General features: G+C 53.1%; 6 protein-coding genes across 18 annotated transcripts; 4 read left to right on the forward strand and 2 right to left on the reverse strand.

Moving 5' to 3' along the window:
* The first annotated feature begins 58 nt into the window (after positions 1-58).
* Positions 59-1,055, forward strand: ndufa12 (NADH:ubiquinone oxidoreductase subunit A12). The gene is made up of 4 exons (XM_085902067.1): positions 59-225; positions 425-510; positions 645-732; positions 839-1,055. The coding sequence occupies exons 1-4, from the start codon at positions 137-139 to the stop codon at positions 1,011-1,013; spliced, it is 438 nt and encodes a 145-aa protein (XP_085758193.1). The 5' UTR covers positions 59-136; the 3' UTR covers positions 1,014-1,055.
* Positions 1,056-1,199: 144 nt separating this feature from the next.
* Positions 1,200-5,258, forward strand: LOC147040501 (peroxisomal succinyl-coenzyme A thioesterase-like). Of its 7 annotated transcripts, none has more exons than XM_085902054.1 (11): positions 1,200-1,963; positions 2,786-2,994; positions 3,051-3,150; positions 3,213-3,403; positions 3,468-3,631; positions 3,694-3,813; positions 3,912-3,994; positions 4,069-4,162; positions 4,265-4,345; positions 4,402-4,546; positions 4,750-5,258. In XM_085902054.1, the coding sequence occupies exons 2-11, from the start codon at positions 2,799-2,801 to the stop codon at positions 4,872-4,874; spliced, it is 1,299 nt and encodes a 432-aa protein (XP_085758180.1). In that variant the 5' UTR covers positions 1,200-1,963; positions 2,786-2,798; the 3' UTR covers positions 4,875-5,258. The 7 variants fall into 7 exon arrangements, with proteins under 7 accessions (XP_085758180.1, XP_085758181.1, XP_085758183.1 ...); XM_085902055.1 differs by having other exon boundaries at positions 1,200-1,959; XM_085902057.1 differs by having other exon boundaries at positions 1,200-1,810.
* A 175-nt stretch (positions 5,259-5,433) lies between these two features.
* Positions 5,434-9,401, forward strand: LOC147040502 (CD9 antigen-like). Of its 2 annotated transcripts, none has more exons than XM_085902065.1 (7): positions 5,434-6,158; positions 7,555-7,657; positions 8,145-8,242; positions 8,397-8,573; positions 8,648-8,737; positions 8,826-8,909; positions 8,981-9,401. In XM_085902065.1, the coding sequence occupies exons 1-7, from the start codon at positions 6,090-6,092 to the stop codon at positions 9,044-9,046; spliced, it is 687 nt and encodes a 228-aa protein (XP_085758191.1). In that variant the 5' UTR covers positions 5,434-6,089; the 3' UTR covers positions 9,047-9,401. The 2 variants fall into 2 exon arrangements, with proteins under 2 accessions (XP_085758191.1, XP_085758192.1); XM_085902066.1 differs by lacking the exon at positions 5,434-6,158 and adding an exon at positions 6,430-7,075 and having other exon boundaries at positions 8,981-9,400.
* A 5-nt stretch (positions 9,402-9,406) lies between these two features.
* Positions 9,407-12,389, reverse strand: cwf19l1 (CWF19 like cell cycle control factor 1). 2 transcript variants are annotated; one of them, XM_085902049.1, is made up of 15 exons: positions 12,353-12,389; positions 12,147-12,235; positions 11,924-12,008; positions 11,764-11,848; positions 11,595-11,696; positions 11,310-11,524; positions 11,076-11,191; positions 10,924-11,008; positions 10,701-10,850; positions 10,498-10,624; positions 10,341-10,420; positions 10,054-10,263; positions 9,863-9,982; positions 9,700-9,797; positions 9,409-9,614 (listed from the first exon to the last, which is right to left on the reverse strand). In XM_085902049.1, exons 2-15 carry the CDS (start codon positions 12,167-12,169, stop codon positions 9,470-9,472), a joined length of 1,641 nt encoding a protein of 546 aa, XP_085758175.1. In that variant the 5' UTR covers positions 12,170-12,235; positions 12,353-12,389; the 3' UTR covers positions 9,409-9,469. The 2 variants fall into 2 exon arrangements, with proteins under 2 accessions (XP_085758176.1, XP_085758175.1); XM_085902050.1 differs by lacking the exon at positions 12,353-12,389 and having other exon boundaries at positions 9,407-9,614; positions 12,147-12,184.
* dmtf1 (cyclin D binding myb-like transcription factor 1) lies at positions 12,156-17,046 on the forward strand. 4 transcript variants are annotated; one of them, XM_085902047.1, is made up of 17 exons: positions 12,162-12,710; positions 13,545-13,666; positions 13,730-13,813; positions 13,970-14,061; positions 14,134-14,254; positions 14,318-14,394; positions 14,465-14,622; positions 14,702-14,734; positions 14,802-14,911; positions 15,008-15,236; positions 15,349-15,500; positions 15,640-15,804; positions 15,866-15,945; positions 16,014-16,175; positions 16,237-16,431; positions 16,565-16,652; positions 16,724-17,030. In XM_085902047.1, exons 2-17 carry the CDS (start codon positions 13,552-13,554, stop codon positions 16,756-16,758), a joined length of 1,896 nt encoding a protein of 631 aa, XP_085758173.1. In that variant the 5' UTR covers positions 12,162-12,710; positions 13,545-13,551; the 3' UTR covers positions 16,759-17,030. The 4 variants fall into 4 exon arrangements, 3 of the variants coding, with proteins under 3 accessions (XP_085758172.1, XP_085758173.1, XP_085758174.1); XR_015063095.1 differs by having other exon boundaries at positions 12,156-12,710; positions 13,545-13,813; positions 16,014-16,179; positions 16,724-17,046; XM_085902046.1 differs by having other exon boundaries at positions 12,159-12,710; positions 13,545-13,813; positions 16,724-17,036.
* Positions 16,886-19,821, reverse strand: tmem243b (transmembrane protein 243, mitochondrial b). 2 transcript variants are annotated; one of them, XM_085902068.1, is made up of 5 exons: positions 19,548-19,821; positions 18,281-18,484; positions 18,117-18,167; positions 17,921-18,025; positions 16,886-17,829 (listed from the first exon to the last, which is right to left on the reverse strand). In XM_085902068.1, exons 2-5 carry the CDS (start codon positions 18,356-18,358, stop codon positions 17,710-17,712), a joined length of 354 nt encoding a protein of 117 aa, XP_085758194.1. In that variant the 5' UTR covers positions 18,359-18,484; positions 19,548-19,821; the 3' UTR covers positions 16,886-17,709. The 2 variants fall into 2 exon arrangements, with proteins under 2 accessions (XP_085758194.1, XP_085758195.1); XM_085902069.1 differs by lacking the exon at positions 19,548-19,821 and adding an exon at positions 18,563-19,536.
* Positions 19,822-19,826: the final 5 nt, after the last annotated feature.

The raw sequence follows: 19,826 nt of genomic DNA on the forward strand, positions 1-19,826 counted from the left end.
GAAATGTGGCCTTGGTTGATGTGTCTAGTTTTCAATCACAAATTAGAGAGCCCAAATTATGACTTTTGCTTGTTGCTCCCCGGACATTTTACTACGTGGGACTATCGTTCCGTTTCCCAAATAAGACCGTCCCAAGATGGCGCAGTACGTCAACATTGTCCGAAGGGCTTTGGGACAACTGGGAGGTCACGGCGGTGTTCGAGGGTTTCTTCTTCAACTCTTCAGGTGAGTTAAACTATTTATCCGGACGCTTTTATTCTGGACAACTGGGGACCAAATATGATTACCAACACTGACTGGAGCTGCTTAAATGTTGCCAAGCTAAGTTAGCATGTCGGTAGCATAGCCGAGTTTGAAGTGGTTTCAAATAGTGCTTTCGAAATCTTCTTCCAAAAAGTCGACTTAATGGCTACTTTTATGACAGGGTCAACGACGTGAAGACAGGAGCCCTCATTGGTGTAGACAAATATGGCAACAAATATTACGAGGATTCGAAGCACTACTTCTTTGGTAAGAACGCGATCGTTTTATATGGAAAACGAGGTTTGTTTTCGGTGTCATTGACCCACTGGTTCTCCAAGTGGTCTCGTGAGGGTGGGCTGACAACCCCTGCATTAAAGCTTCCTGCCTCAAAATTCATACAGGACGTCATCGCTGGGTGATCTACACCACTCAGATGAATGGAAAGAACACTTTGTGGGAGGTGGATGGCAGCATGGTACCTGCCGAATGGTACGTTGTGATGAAATGTCTTATTCTTTCAGTTTTAAGATCAGATTTTTTTTCTGAAAAGCTTAAAAATTGCAATGGCGCTATTGTAGTCTTCTATTGCCCCCAGGCATCGCTGGCTTCACTGCATGACAGACGACCCCCCCACCACCCACCCGCCCGATCCTAAGAAATTCCTTGCCGAGGTGCACCAGTTCAACGTGAGTGGCACCTCGCAGCAGTACGTGCCCTACTCCACAACACGCAAGAAGATCCACGAATGGGTGCCCCCTAAAGCCCAGTGACCCAAGACCCCGCCTCAATAAAACCTTTGGCTTTCTTCTCGATACTGCCGTTGACTATGAGTTTTCCCTGAAGTGAATGAAGTGGCCTGTTATTAGGTACACCTCTTGACGTCTCCGATCAAACAGCCAATCAGAAGGTGGGGGTGAGGGCGGGCGTGACACTTATCACTTAAGAAGTGGCCTGTTCCAGTACTCCACTATAGAGCATTGGCGCTCTCTGCGGGAAACATCTTGTACTGCATCCACCCCACTTATTTCTGTCTTTTGACCGTAACATCTGAAACTAATCAAGTCCTCAGACTGAAAAGACAAACGTTCTTTTTTTGGGATCCTTGGCAGGTTTCATGATAAACTCTCGTAGTTTTAACACTTTCTTCAACATCGAATATCACAAACTACGAAAGGATCGAAACATTCATGGAATGAAAACACAACATAGCTAGCTAGTAGTCACCGGTAAAGCTAGCCTGCCTACGGTAACCGAGAAAGCTCAATTCAAATAGAACCAAGCGCGTTCTTGTCTTGTAGTGAATTAATAAATCAATCATGAACCTTTGCAACGGAATGTCACTAGTCATACTTAATTGGTAACTGATTTGACTTGCCTATTCCTACTCATTGACTGTACTTTTGATGGCATGTCAACGCACTTTGACGAAGAACAGGCCGTCCGTCCTTCTCCAATCGAAATGGTTTTTCACTTGACGTGAGCAAAATGCATGCCCTCCCTCCCTTCTCCCTCCCTGCCGTCTTTCTTCCCTCAGGAGTGAACTTTGAACTTCGAAGTGACATAAGATGTGAGTGAAAGTCAAAAGTGTGGCGACAAATCTGAAGGAGTTTCGGAGCTCCAAAGGGGAGGCAGGAAAGAAAGAAAGAAAGCAGGCAGCCAGGCAGCCAGGCAGGCACACAAACGCGCCGCGCCGTCAACAATCTCCTCAACCGGCAAGTGTGTAAGTGTGACCAGTTGAATCCGTTTGAAAGAACAACATTTTGAAAAGACAAAAGGCCTCTCCCAGCCTTTTTGGGACTGCTGTTTGTTTTAGAGTGCGCTCTGGAGATCTTATTTTCCTCATTTGAGATCATTTGTTGTTCAAGGCTTTTATCGGTGTTTCTTCCTATCCGTCGCGCTTGTCGTTGTTCACGTGAACTCAGCGCCTTCCAACCCCGTGACGCAATCACTACGCGTCTCGTTTGGATGAGCACCTCCTAAGAACTTGAGGTAAAAAGCTGCAAATGGTTCTTTTTGATAACTGCGGCGAGATGATGAAGCAACCGGTAATAACCTCTTGCCAAAATGCTGTTTTTAGAGCAACTTTATAAACGCCATCTTTACGGCCATTAGTGAGAGAAAATGCCAAATTCACTACAATGTAAGTGAGTTCTAGTGTAAAGAGGGAATATTGCAACCGAGTGTCTGTGACTGTTAGACATGCTGTGTTTTCTTTTGAGGCTTTTAGCCGTTCTTCAGTAGGGAAGACCAAACAAACCGACGCTCTCATCTGTACGTGAAGGCAACACTAAGAAAACGTAACAGTTCAATGTACAGTGTACGATTTCAAAATAGAATGTCACACTCGTCGAGAATGTTTCCAATATGACCCAATGACAGTTGTGAAGGACGACCTAGACGAATCATCGTTGCATCAACACGATGATGCCTTTGCGGGATTCCTACCAAAGTCTGGGAACGTCTCTACTTTGATTCGATACATCGGCCCACTGTGTTCCTTTATCGTCATCCTCAAAAGTATGGAACGCTTCTCCCTTTGCAGACGATTGTCGGCCATGTCCCACGCCGCCCCGCCACCCATTCTGTCAGTGGCGCCCAGGCGGGCCCTAGTGGATGAGGTGATCAGGGTGCGGGTGGACAATCTGCCTCCCGGCGCTCCGGTCACCCTGCGCTGCCTGCACCAGTCGGAAGACAAAGACGACTGGGAGGCTTACGGGCACTACGCCAGCGACGCTACGGGATCCGTGTCTGGTAAGCAAAACTCTGCAATCAATCAAACAAACTCCAGCTGACTTTTGTTCCTCCAGTTGCAGACGACGTGAGCTTAGGCGGAACTTACAGAGGAAAAGAAGTCACGGGTCTGCTGTGGAGCATGCGGCCCGTTCCCGGGAGCCGCACGGGCCTCAGGTGAATAAAACATTGGCGGAAAGGTGCCGCCGTGCGCTTGCTGATATTTTGCTGCCCGCCAGGCTGCGCAAGCGCAACGTGTGCACCCCCATGGCCTTCACCATCTGCGTGTACGACGGCCACGTGGACCGCGACTTTGAAGGCCGACGCCCCCTGGCCGAGGATCTGATGGAGAGGTGGTACGTGGCACCGGGCGTCAGCAGGGTGGAGGTCAAGGAACGGGGCGTACGAGGGACCCTCTTCATCCCGCCAGGTTAGCTCACTTTCATTTGCGGGGACGGCTGGCGGGAAGCTGAGCGCCGTGCCGCTTGCTTCAGGTCCGGGACCTTTCCCGGGGCTGCTGGACATGTGGGGAGGCGGCGGGGGCCTGCTGGAGTATCGCTCGGCCTTGCTGGCGTCGCACGGCTACGTCTCGTTTGCGCTGGAGTATTTTGCGCCCGGCGAGTTGGCGAGCGCCGACCTGGAGTTCAAATACTTTGAGGTGAGAACGTGCTCTCCCGTTTCCCACCGCACGCTGTGCTTGAAATCTTTTTGGTCTGTCAGACGGCCTTTGAGCTGGTTCGGCGCCATCCGGCCGTCATTCCCCGCAAAGTGGGAATATTTGGCCTTTCCCTGGGCGCCGTGGTGGCCGTCAATATGGCGGCCGAGAGCACCGTCGTCAAGGTGAGTGCGAGCGTCCGTTTTGTTGTTGCCCGGCAACCGCTCGCTCGCTCGCTCAGTTTTTTTGTCTCCACGTGCTGTCCCGTTTTGACATCTTGCAGCCCGCCTGCTGCGTTTGCATCAGCGGCAGCCATTATTTCCCACGCAAGACGCACCTCAGCAAAGTCCACCAGCCAATAGCCCCGTAGGTTGCCCGTGCCGCCGCAGCCGCGCACATACAAACGCCTCGAAACGTTTGATTGGTTACCGTGGCGACAGGGCTTCTCGCAAGGGCCGGATGGATGAGGAGCAGAATCTCATCTGGCGTGACATCCCCCTGCCCATCTCCAGCGACCTGTCGCGCAAAACCGACGCAAGTTCCCCGACCCACCCAACTTCCTGTCCGAATTTGTCCAAAGATAAGCGCCTTCTGCTGGACAACTGATGAAGTAACTTTTGTCATTCTGTTTGTCAGGTGAGGAGAATAAACTGTCCCGTCTTGCTGGTCATCGGCCAGGACGACCAGAATCATCCGGCTGCGGAGTATGCAGAGGATGTGAGTGTGCGCACACACACACACGTGCGCACTTTTCAAGTTATCGTGACCTTTAGCGCACATGTCAGATGGCGCAGATGATGCGTTCGGTCGGGAAGGAGCACCTGCTGACCCGTCTGGAGTACCCCGACACGGGACACCTGATCGAGCCGCCCTACTCGCCTCACTTCCGAGCCACCAACTTCATGTGGAAGGGCAAAGGTAGGTAGGCGGGACCGGATGGTCCCGTTTCCGAGCCGTAGCAGGCAGTCCACAAAAGGGGCATTCCTCTGAGAAAGTAATTGACTTCAAACGTCAAAAAGTTCAAGGGCTGCGCAAAGCGGGCGCACATTGGACTTGAAGACAAAATAGTAGCCAACCCTCTTTCAAAATATTAAATATGAAACAATCAACTGCCCGTGCAGTCACCCTGCTGTGGGGCGGCCGGAGCAAAGCCCACTCGGACGCCCAGGAGGACTCGTGGAACAAGATGTTGGCCTTTCTGCGGCGCCATCTCTACTCGCCGCGGGTTCCCGAAGCCAGGATGTGAATGGCCACAAAGGGGCGCCCTTTCCTCTCCAACACAAAAACATCAGACGCTCAACCCGGACACGCCCTCAGCGGAAAGGTGTTTTCTTTCACCGCAACTTTTAAGCATTAAACGGTTCCAAATTGCCACACTGTGGCGGCAAAGACCATAGGAATGCTGCCAAAGAATGACTTGGGAAAGCTTTGAACGCAAAACAACAAGTTGCAAAACACAAACGTGGCCTTTCGGCATCCCCGTCATTGTCGGTTTTTGAGACGCTCACATTCAAATCCTTCTCCTGCGCCTGCTTTTTTTTTTTTGTTGCCACAAAACGTATTTCTGGTACGGACAACATTTGCTGGTGTGCACAAAATAAAAAGTGGCAATATTATCAGACAAACTCAACTTCTGCTCAAATAGGTGTTTGTTGTTTTTTCCTACTGATTTAATTGTTGCAGTTTGAGGAGTCACCGCTAGAGGGAGACTGTAAGTGACGTGCTCGACTTTCTAAGAACGTTTCAGTCGAGCAATAACACAGGGACGTTGTTGTGTTGCTCTTGCACATTTGCGTCGTCCACATGAGCGCAGAAACACGCCGAAAATGTCCTCTCGCCCCCGCCGGAGAGTGAGAAGAGCTGTGAAGGGAAGCTTTGTGAGCACATGAAGGCTGACTTGTTTTGGGCAGGAAAAAAAAAAAGGAATGGAAAAGCGCAGTCGCGCACTCGCACAGCACGAAGGTTGTTTGTCCACGGGGACACTCGCTCCTTTGTGCGACCGACCGACCGACCGACCGCACGCACACAAAATCTTTCAGGTGTTCCAAGAACAACACAATGACTCGAAATATACAAGTGCGATGTGGGTGATTTATTTGCACACGGTTCGATGCCCATCACTATTTGTCTAGAAGAATGGCAAGCTGATCATCCTAACCATGTGTATTTTTTCACGAGGTGTGGTGCTGTTTGTATACTGTGGATCATGATTTGCCGCTATATTTCTATTTTCTCTTTGGACAGGTTTATTTGTTGATATTTATTGGTTTGCTGTCGGCTTTTTCGGGCGGGCTGCAACGCCCCAGCTGCGGTTGAGCGCTTCCGAAGAAAGCCGAGCGTCTCCGAGCCCGAGGCACGCCCAGCGAGATGCTGTCAGCGGTCGTCAGTCCGTCCGTCCGTCCGTCCGTCTGTCCCTCACTTTGTCAGCTGAGCAGGAGCAAGCAAGAAGGAGCAAATTAAGATGACGGCTCTGAGCAGCTGGGAGCTTTGCGTCAAGTACGCCCTCTTCGTCTTCAACTTTATCTTCTGGGTGAGTTTCATCGTTCAGCTCAAAAGTTCACAATTCAAAGGCATCATGGCTCAATGACTCAATGTTGATATCGTGCATGTGCAATCTTTTTAATCTTCATTGACACTCTTAAAAGGTGTTCCGCAACTTCTTTTTGTCGTTAACACTCAGTCCGACGTCGGCACATCAGCTCTGGCATGATTAGTGTGTAATGGCATTCATTCCGTGTCCACGCGAGGGCGCCATTGCTATTCGGCTGTCATGAAGTGATATTTATTCAGTGGGCGTCGCTGCCTTCTTCTTTTGATGAGCAAACTTCAAGACAGACTCATCCAATCTGTTATGTCAACGTTATTTGCTGACACTTTGTTCCATTTTAACAATCGTTAGTTTGATCAAGTTTTTACATGTTGCTTTCCGACATGTCCAACGTCGAAATAATTGTTTGGAATTGTTATCAGTTGACTGGCCGGTTGTTTGGCAACAGACTAAACAGCAGCACGTTTGTGTGGCTTTTTGTGCGCAAGTGAAAAGCCTTGAGCCCAAGGACAGACGTGGGAGGACTCTTTTTGTTTGTTTGTTTGTTTGTTTGTTTTTTATGTGGGGACATTTTGGGGGAAAACAAAGCTGCTTTTGTCACTGAGACAGAAAAGCGCCCAAAGTCCACGCCCTCATCTAAAGGTGGCGCAATGTAAATCATATCAAAATATTGCTGATTGGCGTCACCTGGCGCCCCTGGGCAGACCCCGCCCACCCTCTCAGGTGAGCAAGAGCAGGGCGCGGCTCTCATAGAAACTCGACTCCCCTTCCTCCTCTCGGTCCCGTCCGAAGTGTTTCCGCTTTTGGGTTAGTTTGTCGCCTCGAACGTGACCAAAGTCATCATGGGATTTCTGCAGTGCATCAAGTACCTGGTGTTTATCTTCAACTTCCTCTTTTGGGTACGTCAACTTTTGGGAAATGAGCTGAATGTGTGTGTGTGTACGGCGGCATGTCAGGAACGGCATGTCAGGAACGGCAGGCAGCGCGCGGCCTCCTCACATTCCACTCGCGCGTCTGCCGTGACCGCGGGCCTCCCCTTTCATTTGTTGCCTTAAAATGGCTTCAGAACGAGGACACGCTCGTCCACTAAATGACAGAAGCTCCTTGGCTAACTCAATCGAGTCTGTCGTAAATTGAAGCAAGCTCGTGACTCGGCTACTTTGACCCGTTCGGCACGTCTCAAATCTTTTCCAATTTCCTTTGGACGTGCGTGGAATAACGGCTCCGAGTAGCAATTAGGGTGTCGTCCTCGTGACTCGTATCCCTCGAGCCCCGTCGTCGTCGGCGAGGAAACGTCGACGATGCGTTTTGCTTTCAATTTGGCGCTTTTTGCCTGGGTTCTTTGCTCGCCCTCATCGGTGCCCTCCTTGTTCCGCAGTTGGCCGGCACGGGCGTGTTGGCGGTGGGACTATGGCTGCGCTTCGACACCAGGACGTCGGGCCTTTTTGAGGGCGAGGACTCGCCCTCCGTCTTCTTCACCGGTAAAAGTTGCCCAGAAGCAGGAAGGCTCCTGCCTCTCAATGTTTTCATATGAGAACAAGTCTCCACGTTACGCGTTCACACGCATTTATTGATGTTGGGAAACAAATTGAGCGCGCTCGCAGGAGGACAAGATGAGCGTTGACAAGTGAGGGGTTGCGTCAGGCGAGGCAACGCGCGCCCTCATCGCTCCCCGCCTGGCGGCCAAACAGCGGGCTCTTTGTTCCTGGCCAGGAATGCGCCTTTTGTGGAGGCTCCTCCGTGGCGGGAGGGGCGGCGAGCGAGGTCACCCTGCTCGACCCGTTGGCGCTCGTCAACACGCCACACTAAATTCACCTGCCGGCCGGGCCTTGGAGAACAAAAAGCAAGCCTTTAGTTCAAGACCTTTTGTTTCTAGTTTTCTCCATGGCAGCAAGATGCCACAAGGGGGCGACAAATCAGTGAAGCGCCTCCACTGGTGCCAACATGGTTGACTTGTTGTGCCGACAGGCGTGTACATCCTGATCGCGGCTGGCGCGCTGATGATGGTGGTCGGCTTCCTGGGATGCTGCGGCGCCATCAAGGAGTCGCCGTGCATGCTGGGATTGGTGAGTTCATTTTCTTTTGCTTGCTTCTTTAACTGGCCAGTCAAAATGTAGTGGCTACTACCAAGTATGTGTGTGGGGGGGGAACCATTTTTTGCCTGGCTCTGCTTTAATGTCCTGCTAAATTGTACTTCTTTTTTTGGGGGGGGGGGGGCAGTTCTTTATGTTCCTGCTGCTGATTTTTGCGGCGGAGGTGGCGGCGGGCATCTGGGGCCTGTCCAACACGGGTCGGGTGGTGGAGGAGGTGACCGAGTTCTACAAGCAGACCTACAACAATTACAAGGACACCCGACAGGAGGCGCTCAAGGAGACGCTGCGCCTCATCCACTTTGGGGTAAGAAGATCGAGGCGTGGCCGTCCAGGAAACTGGACTTGCTGTTTTTAACGGCGGCCATTTGGCGTCCTCAGCTGAACTGCTGCGGGCCCACCGGCACGGTCATCGACGCCGCCAAGGACATCTGCCCAAAGAAGGAGGGGCTGGAGGTGCTCATCACCACGGTAACCGCAACCCTGCCGTATTAACGCCACTGCTTGACTGACTGATTGACTGTTTTGTTTTTCTCTTTCTCAAATGTGCACTTGTCAGAGCTGCCCGGCCGCCATCGAGGAGGTCTTCAACAACAAGCTGCACATCATAGGCGGCGTGGGCATTGGCATCGGTGTCATCATGGTGAGAAGAGCACGCACAAATGCACGAACCGGCTCGGCTCGCGCACGCTCACTTGGGCCCTTTGTTTTCAGATCTTTGGCATGATCTTCAGCATGATGCTCTGCTGTGCCATCAAGAGATCCAGAGACTTTGTTTAGCCCCGCCCTATCACCCCCCCTCCCCTTTCCTCCTCCAGTTTAGTAACCAAGGCTCTTTTTAACTCGCCGCTCGGGGACGCACGCAGGACGGCCATCTCGGACGCGTGAACGCACGGCGACCCGAGCGGGTGAATGTTCGAGTCACACTTTTCGACTTCTGCGTCGCGCCCGGCGCCCAAAAAAACCATTTCAGTTTGCTCGCTTTCCTGACGGGCGTTTACGGTCAAACATGCTAACATTTAGCCTGTTGAAATTTTATTGTGACTAACTTTTTACGTTAATGTTGACTTTTTGTGTTGAACATTTTACATTCAATAAAAGTGGGAAAAAAAAGAGGTCATGGAGCAGGTTGTGGTCAGCACAAAACCAAACAAGTATTGAAAATCTGACTTTATTTACACTTTTTAGAAAAAGAAAAAAGCTTCAATCTTCCCAGGCAAAGTCGAACGGTTGGAAGGCGTCTCTGAGCTGCGCGCACGCCCCCTCCTCCTCCGCTCGGCTCTGTTTGCACTCCTTCCAGTCGGCTCGCGTGGGAATGTTGAGCAACGCCTCGCTGGCCAGAACCTCCCTGCAGACAAAGCGGGTCATGCGGACGTGGTGCAGCAAGCGGACGTGGTGCAGCAAGCGGCCGTCCACGAGGTGGCGTTCCCCACCTTCCAAACTGCAGCGGGAAATTCCTCCGGATACGGTAGAAGAGCTTCTCCCCAGCATCCAGCTCCACGTAGAAGTATGGGGTGCCGGGCGGGGCAATCTGCGTGCACGGGTGGGCGTGGCTTTGAGTCAGCGGAGCGGAGGGGGCACGGCGGTGCGGATTACCTGCTTGAGATCGCTGTGTTGCGGAATCTCCATCAGCTCCATCTGCTGCTCCTGAGCCTGCAGCACAAAAGCCTCCTTGATGTCGTCGGTGGTGCAGCGATCCAGCGGCACCGGCACCACCTGAGCCCACAAAACCAGCTGAAACGTCGAGCCGGTAGCCGAGCCAACGCGGTCGCTCCTCTCTGCACTACCTGAAGCTGCAGGTGCTGGCTCCTGTAGTTCCTCTCAAAGAGGACACAGCGCTGGCCGCGGCTCTTGTAGAAGCTCCTGAGCGCCTCCTTGTACTTATCCATCTCCTGCAGCACCTCGGAGGCCAGCTCCACTGTGGACTGGTAGTGTCCGATGGGCAGGATGAGCACGTGCCCTGTGTTCAGCCCGCCTTTGGCCAGCGCCAGGTAGCACTGCGGCATCGAGTAGCGTTAAGACCCCAGGTCGGCCGCGAGATCCAACCCCCCCCCCCCCACCCCGGGGGACTCACGTGTGTCCCGATGCTGACCACCAGATGTTTCTCCACCTGAGGACTCGCCAGGCAGAACCAGCACTCGCCAGGGGGGAGAGCTGCACAAAAGCGTTAGGGCCACTTGATGCCTGCTTGCTACTTTTTGGGGCGAGTTGAAAGATCTGCTGTGACCTACGCTGCTTGCGAGGTTGCTTGCGTGCCGACCAGTCGCCCTCTAGTGGCCTCTTCCTGCCACCGCGCCCGCGACCCCCGAGACCCCCGCGACCCTCGCTGAGGTCAAAGAAGAACTGAGTGCTCGGCGCCTGGACAGCAGACAAGCGGACAAGTCCCGTTGACGCGGCCCGGCCCGACGGCAGCGTGACGCGGTGACGCTCGCACCTCCTCCTCTGTGAGGCCCGAGCTGCTCTTCAGCGTATCCTTGTCTTTGGTGACCCGCCTGTACGGGTTCTCTGTCACGTCCGGCGGCTGCTTGACCAGCTCCGACGGAGCCATCGTCTTCATGGGGATGATGTTGAAGGCGTACAGGTACTGTGCCGACACACCCGGTTTCGACACCTTTCAACATGAGCTGAAAACATTCCAATAAAAAGAGTCCTCGCACCTTCTTCTTGGCAATGTTGTTGACTGTGGCCAAGGCGATGAAACGAGTGACATGCTGAGCTGTTTCCTGCAGGATGACGTGATTCCTGAAGAGGGGGACAAAATGGTGATCATCAGCAAGTGGAACCATCAGGTTTTTGAGCTCCACCTCACCTGTATGGTAACCTTTCATAGTGAGCGCCCTCTAGTGCCGCAAAATGGTATCTCGGCTTGAGTTTGTCAGCCAGCTCTGCGATGGCGCTGCTTCCGCAGGATTTTGTGTTGACTTCCTGTGACGGGCGTTTCATTAGCAGGTGAAAAGAGCCCAAGGAAATGTGAGTGCAATTTTCTTTTTATAAGCAACCAAACTTTGACTAAAGAGGAATGTGCTTGTGAGTGATTACCGACCGGGTTGTTTGCATAGTGCCACACCCCCCGGGGCCACTGCGAGGTCAGCAGGATGTCGACGCCTCGGAAATGGCCGCCGGCAGTCAGCGGGTCCAGCAGGGCCGTCAGATCTTTTGGAGTGAAGCAGTGAGCTGGCGCCGGCTCCAGCGGAGCCTCGCGCCCGCTGACGTAGGCGATCTGCAGGCCCGACACCCCAGTGAACACCCCCCGGCGACCTGGAGCACAGGGATGCGTTTGTCGGAGCCCGGACCCAAACCTGAAGTCCGACGGCACGTTATTTCTGACCCAAATATGTCATGTTGTCAGCCAGCTCGCAACCGTCTGCACCGGGGAACTTCTTGGCCGTTTCCTGGCTTCCTGCTCCCAGGATGTACGTGGGAATGGGAGCTGAGGGAGCACACCGCTTGACCTTAAAGACCTTCCCGACAAGTGCGAGTGAGTGTGCTGCTCGTACCTTTCTTTGCTCCGGTTTTGTACTGCTGCCACTCTTCCTCGGCTTCCAGGGTCGATGCAAAGAATTCCCCAACGCACAGAAGTAACTGCAACAAAACGAGCGCACGCTTACAACGAATGCTGTGTTGACATCTGGACAGTGTGGTGCGCCTCCAGCTCACGTCAAATTGTCCAGTCTTCTTCTGGATGCTTTGCACTCTGCTGAAGAGAGCTCCGAGCTTGCCTTCGACGTCCCCGCACACCAAGCTGCAAAGGAACAACAGCTTGAACAGTCTGCCTGCCGACAAGAGCGTACTGCACGCCGACTTCAATAAATAACATCGCAAGTGGAGTGCAAGCTTACTATTATATCGCGTGCGTGCATTTGTCGGTGCTATGACTTACATTTTCAACGCTTTTTCTTCCATTTCCTAATCGAAAAGTGCACAATTAGATTTCTGTAACTTGAACGTTCCGTACGTCTTTAGATTCCGCTGCAAACAACGACGGAACCATACAAAAAAAAAATCACAAATATGTTAGTAGTAAATCTATGGTGCTAAAAACAAAAAACATACGTTAGCTATAAAACACTATAAACAAGCACTGACACTTTATTTTGCTTAATTCGTATTAATGCGAGAGAAACTCTTGTTTGCAGGGGAGTACATTTTCGTACGGACTGCGTGGTTGCCATGTCTCACTAATAGGCCAAAAAATCCGTCTTTCGTAAGTGAACAGTTTCAGCGTATGTTATATTAGGATGTGTCTTAACGGTCATTAAAGCACCCTTGTAATCATTCAATCGTAATTGTAGTAATTGACAGTAATTGGTCATATGTGGGGTTCGCTATAAATAGACGGGTATTACAGCTAGATGGCAACCCGTTGGCCCCCATCTTGACGTCGTGCATCCTGGCACTTATGTTCATCCTGGTAACTAGCAAGTTCCCGGACCAAAAACAGGAAGTAAGTAACTCATTCAAAAGGCAAAAATGACTTTCTCGTCCCCGCGCGAAAGCACGAGTTGCCTCGGAGAAGTTCCACACCGCGCACAACCTGTCAAATAGATAGCTCGGTTCACGCCAGACGCCATCAACGGCCCCTTGTTCAAGAAAATGGCGCTGTAGCTTTTTCGTCTTTTGGTGTATCGGGCGAGTCTATTGGATGCTAAAGATTTTCAACGGAAATGTTTTGCGGTTTTGTTTAGTTTTGGCTTTTGTTTTACTTTGTAGACGACAGCTCCAACACTACCTGCCTTTTAGCGTCAGCGGCGATTTGGCATACTGTGCATTTCAAGCATGTGTGTCTCATGCTAAACACAACATGATAAAGTCAAACGTGTACACATATGCAGTACACAAAGTGATGAGTAAAAACCATTGGCCACTTTGTAGCGTGTACGGATAGAAATAGTCATTTCTATTTGTTTGGCGTCGTTTTCCCCGAACTAAAGTCAGTTTCAGGCGTAAACAGCAGAGGGCGCCATTGACCGGTTTACTCGAACCTATTGAGAACCAGACTAGTAAAAAGGACTCCACTCACACGCTTTAAACACAGTTAACTCCTCCAAAAGCGCTCAAACCTTCTGAAAGACACTTTCCAAAGACTTGTTATTGATATATTTCAATAAAAATGAAACAATCACACCTACTTTGCTTTTTGTTTTCTTTGAATTAGGACAACGTGGTTCAATCAATGGATAACTATTGAATATTTTGACCACCTTTTTTTATTTGGAATCAAGTTCTTTCAAGTGCTCGTCTCGCACGCGTGTTAATGTGACATTTTGGTGGGTCACAGGCGAGCGATGAGCGCGGCGGTGGCGGAGGAGCAGCACGGCGCCGCGCCCATGGAGACGCTCAAGTCGCTGACGCTGACGCAGGACAGCGACGGCAGCATCGTCCTGCACTGCCCCGCCGACGGTACGTCGCCGTCCGCATTCTCATCCTCAGCTTCACGTGGCGTGGCTTGTCGTGCGTGCGCAGATGACGAGGGCGAGCCCCGGGAAAAGAAAGCGCGCGAGTCGGCCCAAGACTCGGACGCGTCCTTCTCGCTCATCGCCGTGCCGGGTGAGTGAGGCGCTCAGCCCGAGACAGCGGGGATGTCACGCGTGTGCTGCGGACAAGCATTATTTGCATCATAGTTCAATCCGTTTTTAATCAATGAAATGGATAGAAAATATTCTTTACCTTCTAATACGACGCGATGCCTTTGTCTCGCTTCAGTGGCCGACAGCCGCAAGAGCTTCGAGGTCACCGTGACGACGACGACGGCGGCCAATGACACTGTCGCTCGAGAGGGTGCGGCTCCCGTTCAGGTCGGTGGAAGGTCGTGCGACTCGCGGACCCGAGGCCGCGACCGACTCACAGCGGTGTTCTCGTCGGCGAAGGCGCTGTGCGACAGCGACGACGTCGGCGCCGCCGCGCCGCCCAATGGGAAGGCCCAAGTGTCGGCCGTCAGTCAGGCCTGGTTCACCACCAAAGAGGACAAAGACACGCTCACCAACAAAGGTACAAAATGGCACTTTGACAGCAACAGGGTGGCAAATCGCTACTTTTCGTCCTCGCTTCCAGGTCACAAGTGGAAACAAGGCATGTGGTCCAAAGAGGAGATCGACCTTCTCATCAGCAACATCGAACAATACGTCAAGGTTGCCTTCTGCGCTCGCTCGCCGCGTGGAACCACCCTAACCCGTTCATCTTTGCGTGTGCGCGCCTCAGGGCCGAGGCATCGACGACCCGGCCGAGATCATCTTCGACATGTCCAAAGAGGAGCGCAAAGACTTTTACCGCTCGGTGGCGCTGGGCCTCAACAGGCCGCTCTTTGCCGTCTACAGACGAGTCCTGCGCATGTACGACAACCGCAACCACGTCGGCAGGTGAGACCAGCGCGGCCGTCGTGAGGAAGGCGCGGGCCAACGTCTCGCCTCTGCCGTGTGTGTGTGTGTGTGTGGTCAGGTACACGCCAGGAGAGATTGAGAAATTAAAAGGGTGAGTAGTCGTCATCTTCATCCCTGAGAGCTTTTGGGTCGTGCTGAGTTGGGGGGGGAATGTTCAGGCTGCGGGATCGCCACGGCAACGACTGGGCCACCATCGGCGCGGCGCTGGGCCGCAGCGCCTCGTCCGTCAAGGACCGCTGTCGGCTGCTGAAGGACACCTGCAACACGGGTGCGCCGCCGCCGCCGCAAACTGAGGCCTTTTGTCGGGTTCCGGCCTGTCCGCTCGGCGCCTCCACGACGCGGCGCTAGCAAGTTGTTTGCGTAGGCAAGTGGAGCGAGGAGGAGGAGCGCCGCCTGGCTCAGGTAGTGTACGAGATGGCGGCCAGCGCTCCGGGCTCGGCGGTGACCGGGGGCGTGTCCTGGGCCTCGGTGGCCGCCCGGGTGGGCACGCGCTCGGAGAAGCAGTGTCGCTCCAAGTGGCTCAACTACCTCAACTGGAAGCACAGCGGCGGCACCGAATGGACCAAAGACGACGACCTCGGCCTCACGCGCAGGTAAATTTGCACGTCACAAGAGTGGCTTTGCTTCCATTGCGTGGCCATCAGGGGGCAGTATAACACAAGTACAAATATTCGTCCGAGTGAGGTGCTTTGTTCCGCGTCGCAGGATTTTGGAGCTGGAGGTGGCGGATGAGAATGAGATCAAGTGGGAAGAGCTGGCGGGCGGTTGGAGCAGCGTGCGTTCGCCCCAGTGGCTGCGCTCCAAGTGGTGGAGCATCAAGAGACAGGTCGCCAACCACAAGGAGATCCCATTCCCGGGTGCGCCGCTGTTGCAAGAGAGAAATGTCATCAACTATGTGGAGAGGAAGAAAAAAAAAAAAAAAAGTTCTAGTCAACGACATGATTAAAAAGCTCGTCTCGTGATGACAGAGTTGGGACGATCTCATCTCGTTTGCAGTCTTGTTAAAGGCCCTCCACGAGTTGATGTCGTCCTCGCAGTCGGCGGGCGTATCGAGCTCCGCCGCCCCCTCGCTCCAGGCGCGCCTAGGCCGCTCGGAGGAAAGCGGCGCCATGGCGGCGCTGCAGATTCCCCTGCAGATCCCGCTGCAGATGGCACACTTGGGTGAGACCCGGCGCCGCCTTCGCAGCCCGAGCTCCGACCGTTCAGTCGCTTGCCTCCTCAGACTCAGCGGTCGGCGGCGGCGGCGAGGGAGAGACCATCACGCTCAACGGCGGGACGCTGCAGGCCTTTGAGATTCTTCCGGTAAATGAAGGTTCAACTTTTTGGGGTTCTTCCCTTCTGCGCCTCTCGTGATGTTCTTTGTCCGTCAGTCGTTTCAGCTACAGCCCACCGGCACGCCGGGCACGTACTTCCTGCAGAGCACCTCCAACCAGGGCCTGCCCCTCAGCCTGGCCAACAACAGCACGCTCACCTTGACGGCCGGCTCCTCCTCCTCGGCGCCGCACGAGCACATCATCCTGCACGGCCTGGCGGTGGGTGCGTCCAAATGTCAACCTTGCGCGCGGCTGGGGTCATAAGCACTGGCTTTTATAGACCGACGGCCTGTGCGCCGGCGACGGCGTCATCATCCAGACGGTGGCGGCGGCGGACGCCGCCTCCGACGAGCTGCTGGTGGAGACGGAGGGCCGGCGGCAGGACGAGCATCTCCACGCTTCTGCTCTCCTGGAAAATTTGGAAAAAGCCGCAACCAAGAGGGAGGAGCCAATGACGGACGACTTCGCTGACAAGGTGCCCCGACATACTACTCACCGATTGAGATTGTGCCATCTTGTCATGTTAGAGCGTTTAAAAAAAAAAAAAAAAAAAAAAAAAAACCATGCTCAAATTGCTGTCATTGGCCTTATCACGTGTTGTCAATTAGCGACTGACTCCGACCGACGCCGCCGTGTTGGCCCCGGGCGGCGCCGTCCTGATCGTGTCCCCTCCCGACATCAGCGGCACGCTGACAGGTGAGGCCCGTCGCGCCACATGATGTGGATGGACCTCAACGCCCACCGCCGCCGCCACCTTTTGTCCTCAGATCCCATCTTGGAGAACCAGGACGGTTGCGATTAGGACCGTGACGTTGAGCTGGAGCCGCCGGGCTTTTGAGACATGAGCACGCTTTCAAGTTAAGTGCCATTTTTTTTACGACTCCATTTCTGGCTCGTGACGAGATGAAGAAGAAACGCAGACTCTCGGCTTCAGGTTACTTGTATTTATTGTGTCAAATATTAAATAAAAACAAAAGAAAAACACGGCTTTGACAATCTTAAAGTCGCGGTGAGCACAAACTTGTCGCTTGTTTCGAACGAGGAAAGCATTAAAAGTGTCTCGTGTAAGAAAATCCTTTGTGGTGTTTTGGTGGGTGGGAACAGGCGAAGGAAGCAGAGCAGGGAGGGTTTGCTCCTTTGCGCTCCCAAGCGCCGACCGAGGTCGGCGTCTCGTCTTCCTTCTTGTGCGCAATTCGTGCAAACGTGTCTGCCTGCTACGCGACGTGCGGAAAACTTGACGTTTGGCGTACGAGGGAAAAAAAAAAAAAAAAAAAAAAAGTTGCATCGTGGCTGGTAACCACTGGCCGCATGCTTCTCTTTGAACATTGATTGGGGAAGTCCGTGCACTAGTCGACGCTTTGTCCTCAACACGACGAGTTTGTGGCCTCTCTGCACACTCGCGTACTGATAGTGAGGCAGAAGTACAAATTGGCATTTTGGCGCAACTTGAAAAGTCGGCAGTCACGGTACCAGTGTGCGACATCGCCTTCAATTTGATGGCAAGCAAAAAACTGTTGACCCAGTTTTGTTGCCAAGGTTACAATAATCCACGAAAAAGAAAAAAGAAAGCCATGGCGTTCAAGGGCTGACTGACCGGAATGTTGTGCACACGTGTGCGAGACCTTCACAAAGTGACGTGAGGACGACGTTTTGAGTGTAGCTTTCCTTGCGTGTTGTGCGGCGTGTAAACGCGTCCATTCTCCACCATCGGGGCGAGGGCGTCCGTCCCGTCCCGTCCCATCCAGCTGGCGGCTCACCTCACGTCGTGGAAGTAGAGGTTGGCACAAAGACACAGCAACACAATGGACGCCAGCTTGTAGTAGATCAGGTTGCGGAATTTGGGCTCCAGGTCGCCTTGGCGGTACCAGAAGATCTGAGAGGGAAACGCCAAATGTGAGCACTTGTTTTCTTTTTGCTTGCTCCTTTCTTTGAATCACAATCAGGAGTTGTTGTTTTGTTTGTACCAGCAAAATGGTGGATCCGCAGGCAAGCAGGATGCAAACGGCAAAGAAAACGTTGAGCGGCCGCGGAGGCAACGACGGGAAAACAAAAGAGCTGACCACCGTCACCTGCAAGGTAAAAACGTCAGCCCGCCCGCCGCCATTTCTCCCGACACGCTTTCGAGTACATGGTAAAGCGTGGCGAAGCGGACGCACGTACCAGCACAACCAGGGACGTAAATCCTCCCACTGCCAAGTTGATGATGCGATCCTGAGACCCAAAACCAAAAAATGCGTTTCGGCACGTGACTCTAGAGCGCTTGCGAACGCGCGCAGGAGCTCCGCCCCCATCCTTGCAAAGTCATGTCATGAGCGTCATCCTACCCGTGCTGACGTCTCCCCAAACAGAGGTCTGTTGTCCAGGCCGCTGGTGCCGTACGTCCTGCCGCTAAACTCGTCCATGGCTCGCTCAGCGGCGCCACCAGCTGGACACACCGGGCCAGTGCCGCATGCTCACCCCGGCGACTTAGCGTCCCGCCATGTGGAGAGGCCGGCGGGACTTTTGAGAGGGCTTTGGGGCACGTTTTCCTGTCAAACGCAGAGCAAACTCTTCTTTCGTTTTAATCTCGTCAAACGCTAAGCTCAGAAAGTCGTCGCGGCGCTAACCTTGTTCTTTCTTCTACCAAAATCAAACAAATCTTTTGTACAGCTGATAAAAATGAGAACTTTTGTGGAGGAACGTGATTCGAGCGCTCGACTTCCCCTTTTTGTCATGTGCCCAAGCCGCGGAAAGCGGATGTTGAAAGTGCACCAAATCTGGACTGTGAACGATGCAAACGCTCGTCACTGCCGGTCACACGTTTGCAGGAATGGTATCGAAAGGGCGGCAAAACAAGAGCGCCGTTATGAAAAGAACAGCTTAAGGGCCCGTAAGCCGCAAAGCGCATTCCGACTTGCGATGCTCAAAAACTGCCACCCTGGGGTCGCTCGGCTGCCTTCACAAAGTCAAACAATCATACAGATGCATATCGTGAACAATCGCCATTGGTCCATTTCCATGGAAAAGTCCGCCATGGGCGTACGTCGATCGATAGCTTTCGTTGCCGATCGCCCGCGGCGGTCGTTGTTGTTGCAGATCAGCAGAGAATGATCTTGTGATTGGCTGGTGACCACTCAATTCTTTTGACTATCCTGCATGTGCAGTCTCAGATCGGCAAACCAGTCCAGTTTGTCTCCAAGTGGCCCGACATTGACTGGTGACCAGTCCAGGTTGTGACCTGCAGACAGCACTGGACTGTCAGCCAGCCAGTCAGCCAGCCAATCAGACTCCGACAGCTGGGGGGGGCGCCTGCGTGCTATGATTTGCGGCCATCTAACCTTTGACTTGATGAGGCGATTGGTACAGCGAAGCGGAAGCGGGCGCCCGAAGCGATGCCAAGTCAACACACCCCAAATGTAAAATAACATCAACCAACAGCTGTTATCTTCCCGTGCTAACGTGAGCTTTAGCAGGCTAATTCCGGCGCACGTTCACTTGCTATCGCAGCTAAGCTAACAATTGCCGGCCGGTCATCGCGTGTGCTCCAAAATCTTCTTATTTTTGCGCGATAAAGCCCAAGCGTGTCCCCGGCGGACAGATGAGAAGACTTGCCTTGCCAGCTGAGCGTCACCTCGGATAGAAGTGAAACTTTACACACGCTCTCTCGCTCTCTGACACACAAGTACACAAACACGCACAAACGGTCGGTCGGGCGGTCGGCCGGACCGGGATCGATGAGGAATTAAAGGGCACGGACTGGAGTAAAACACGTTAAAGGGGAGTGGCCGCGCGAGTCAGCCGATATGCCTTCCAGGACGCGCTCCAACTAACACATGATTTTCTCAATCCTGTTACTCATGATCAGAAATACTTTTGTTTTTACCCCCGTTT

This window comes from Syngnathus leptorhynchus, chromosome 21, assembly GCF_054491065.1.
Source record: "Syngnathus leptorhynchus isolate UIUO chromosome 21, UIUO_Slep, whole genome shotgun sequence".
NCBI lineage: Eukaryota > Metazoa > Chordata > Actinopteri > Syngnathiformes > Syngnathidae > Syngnathus > Syngnathus leptorhynchus.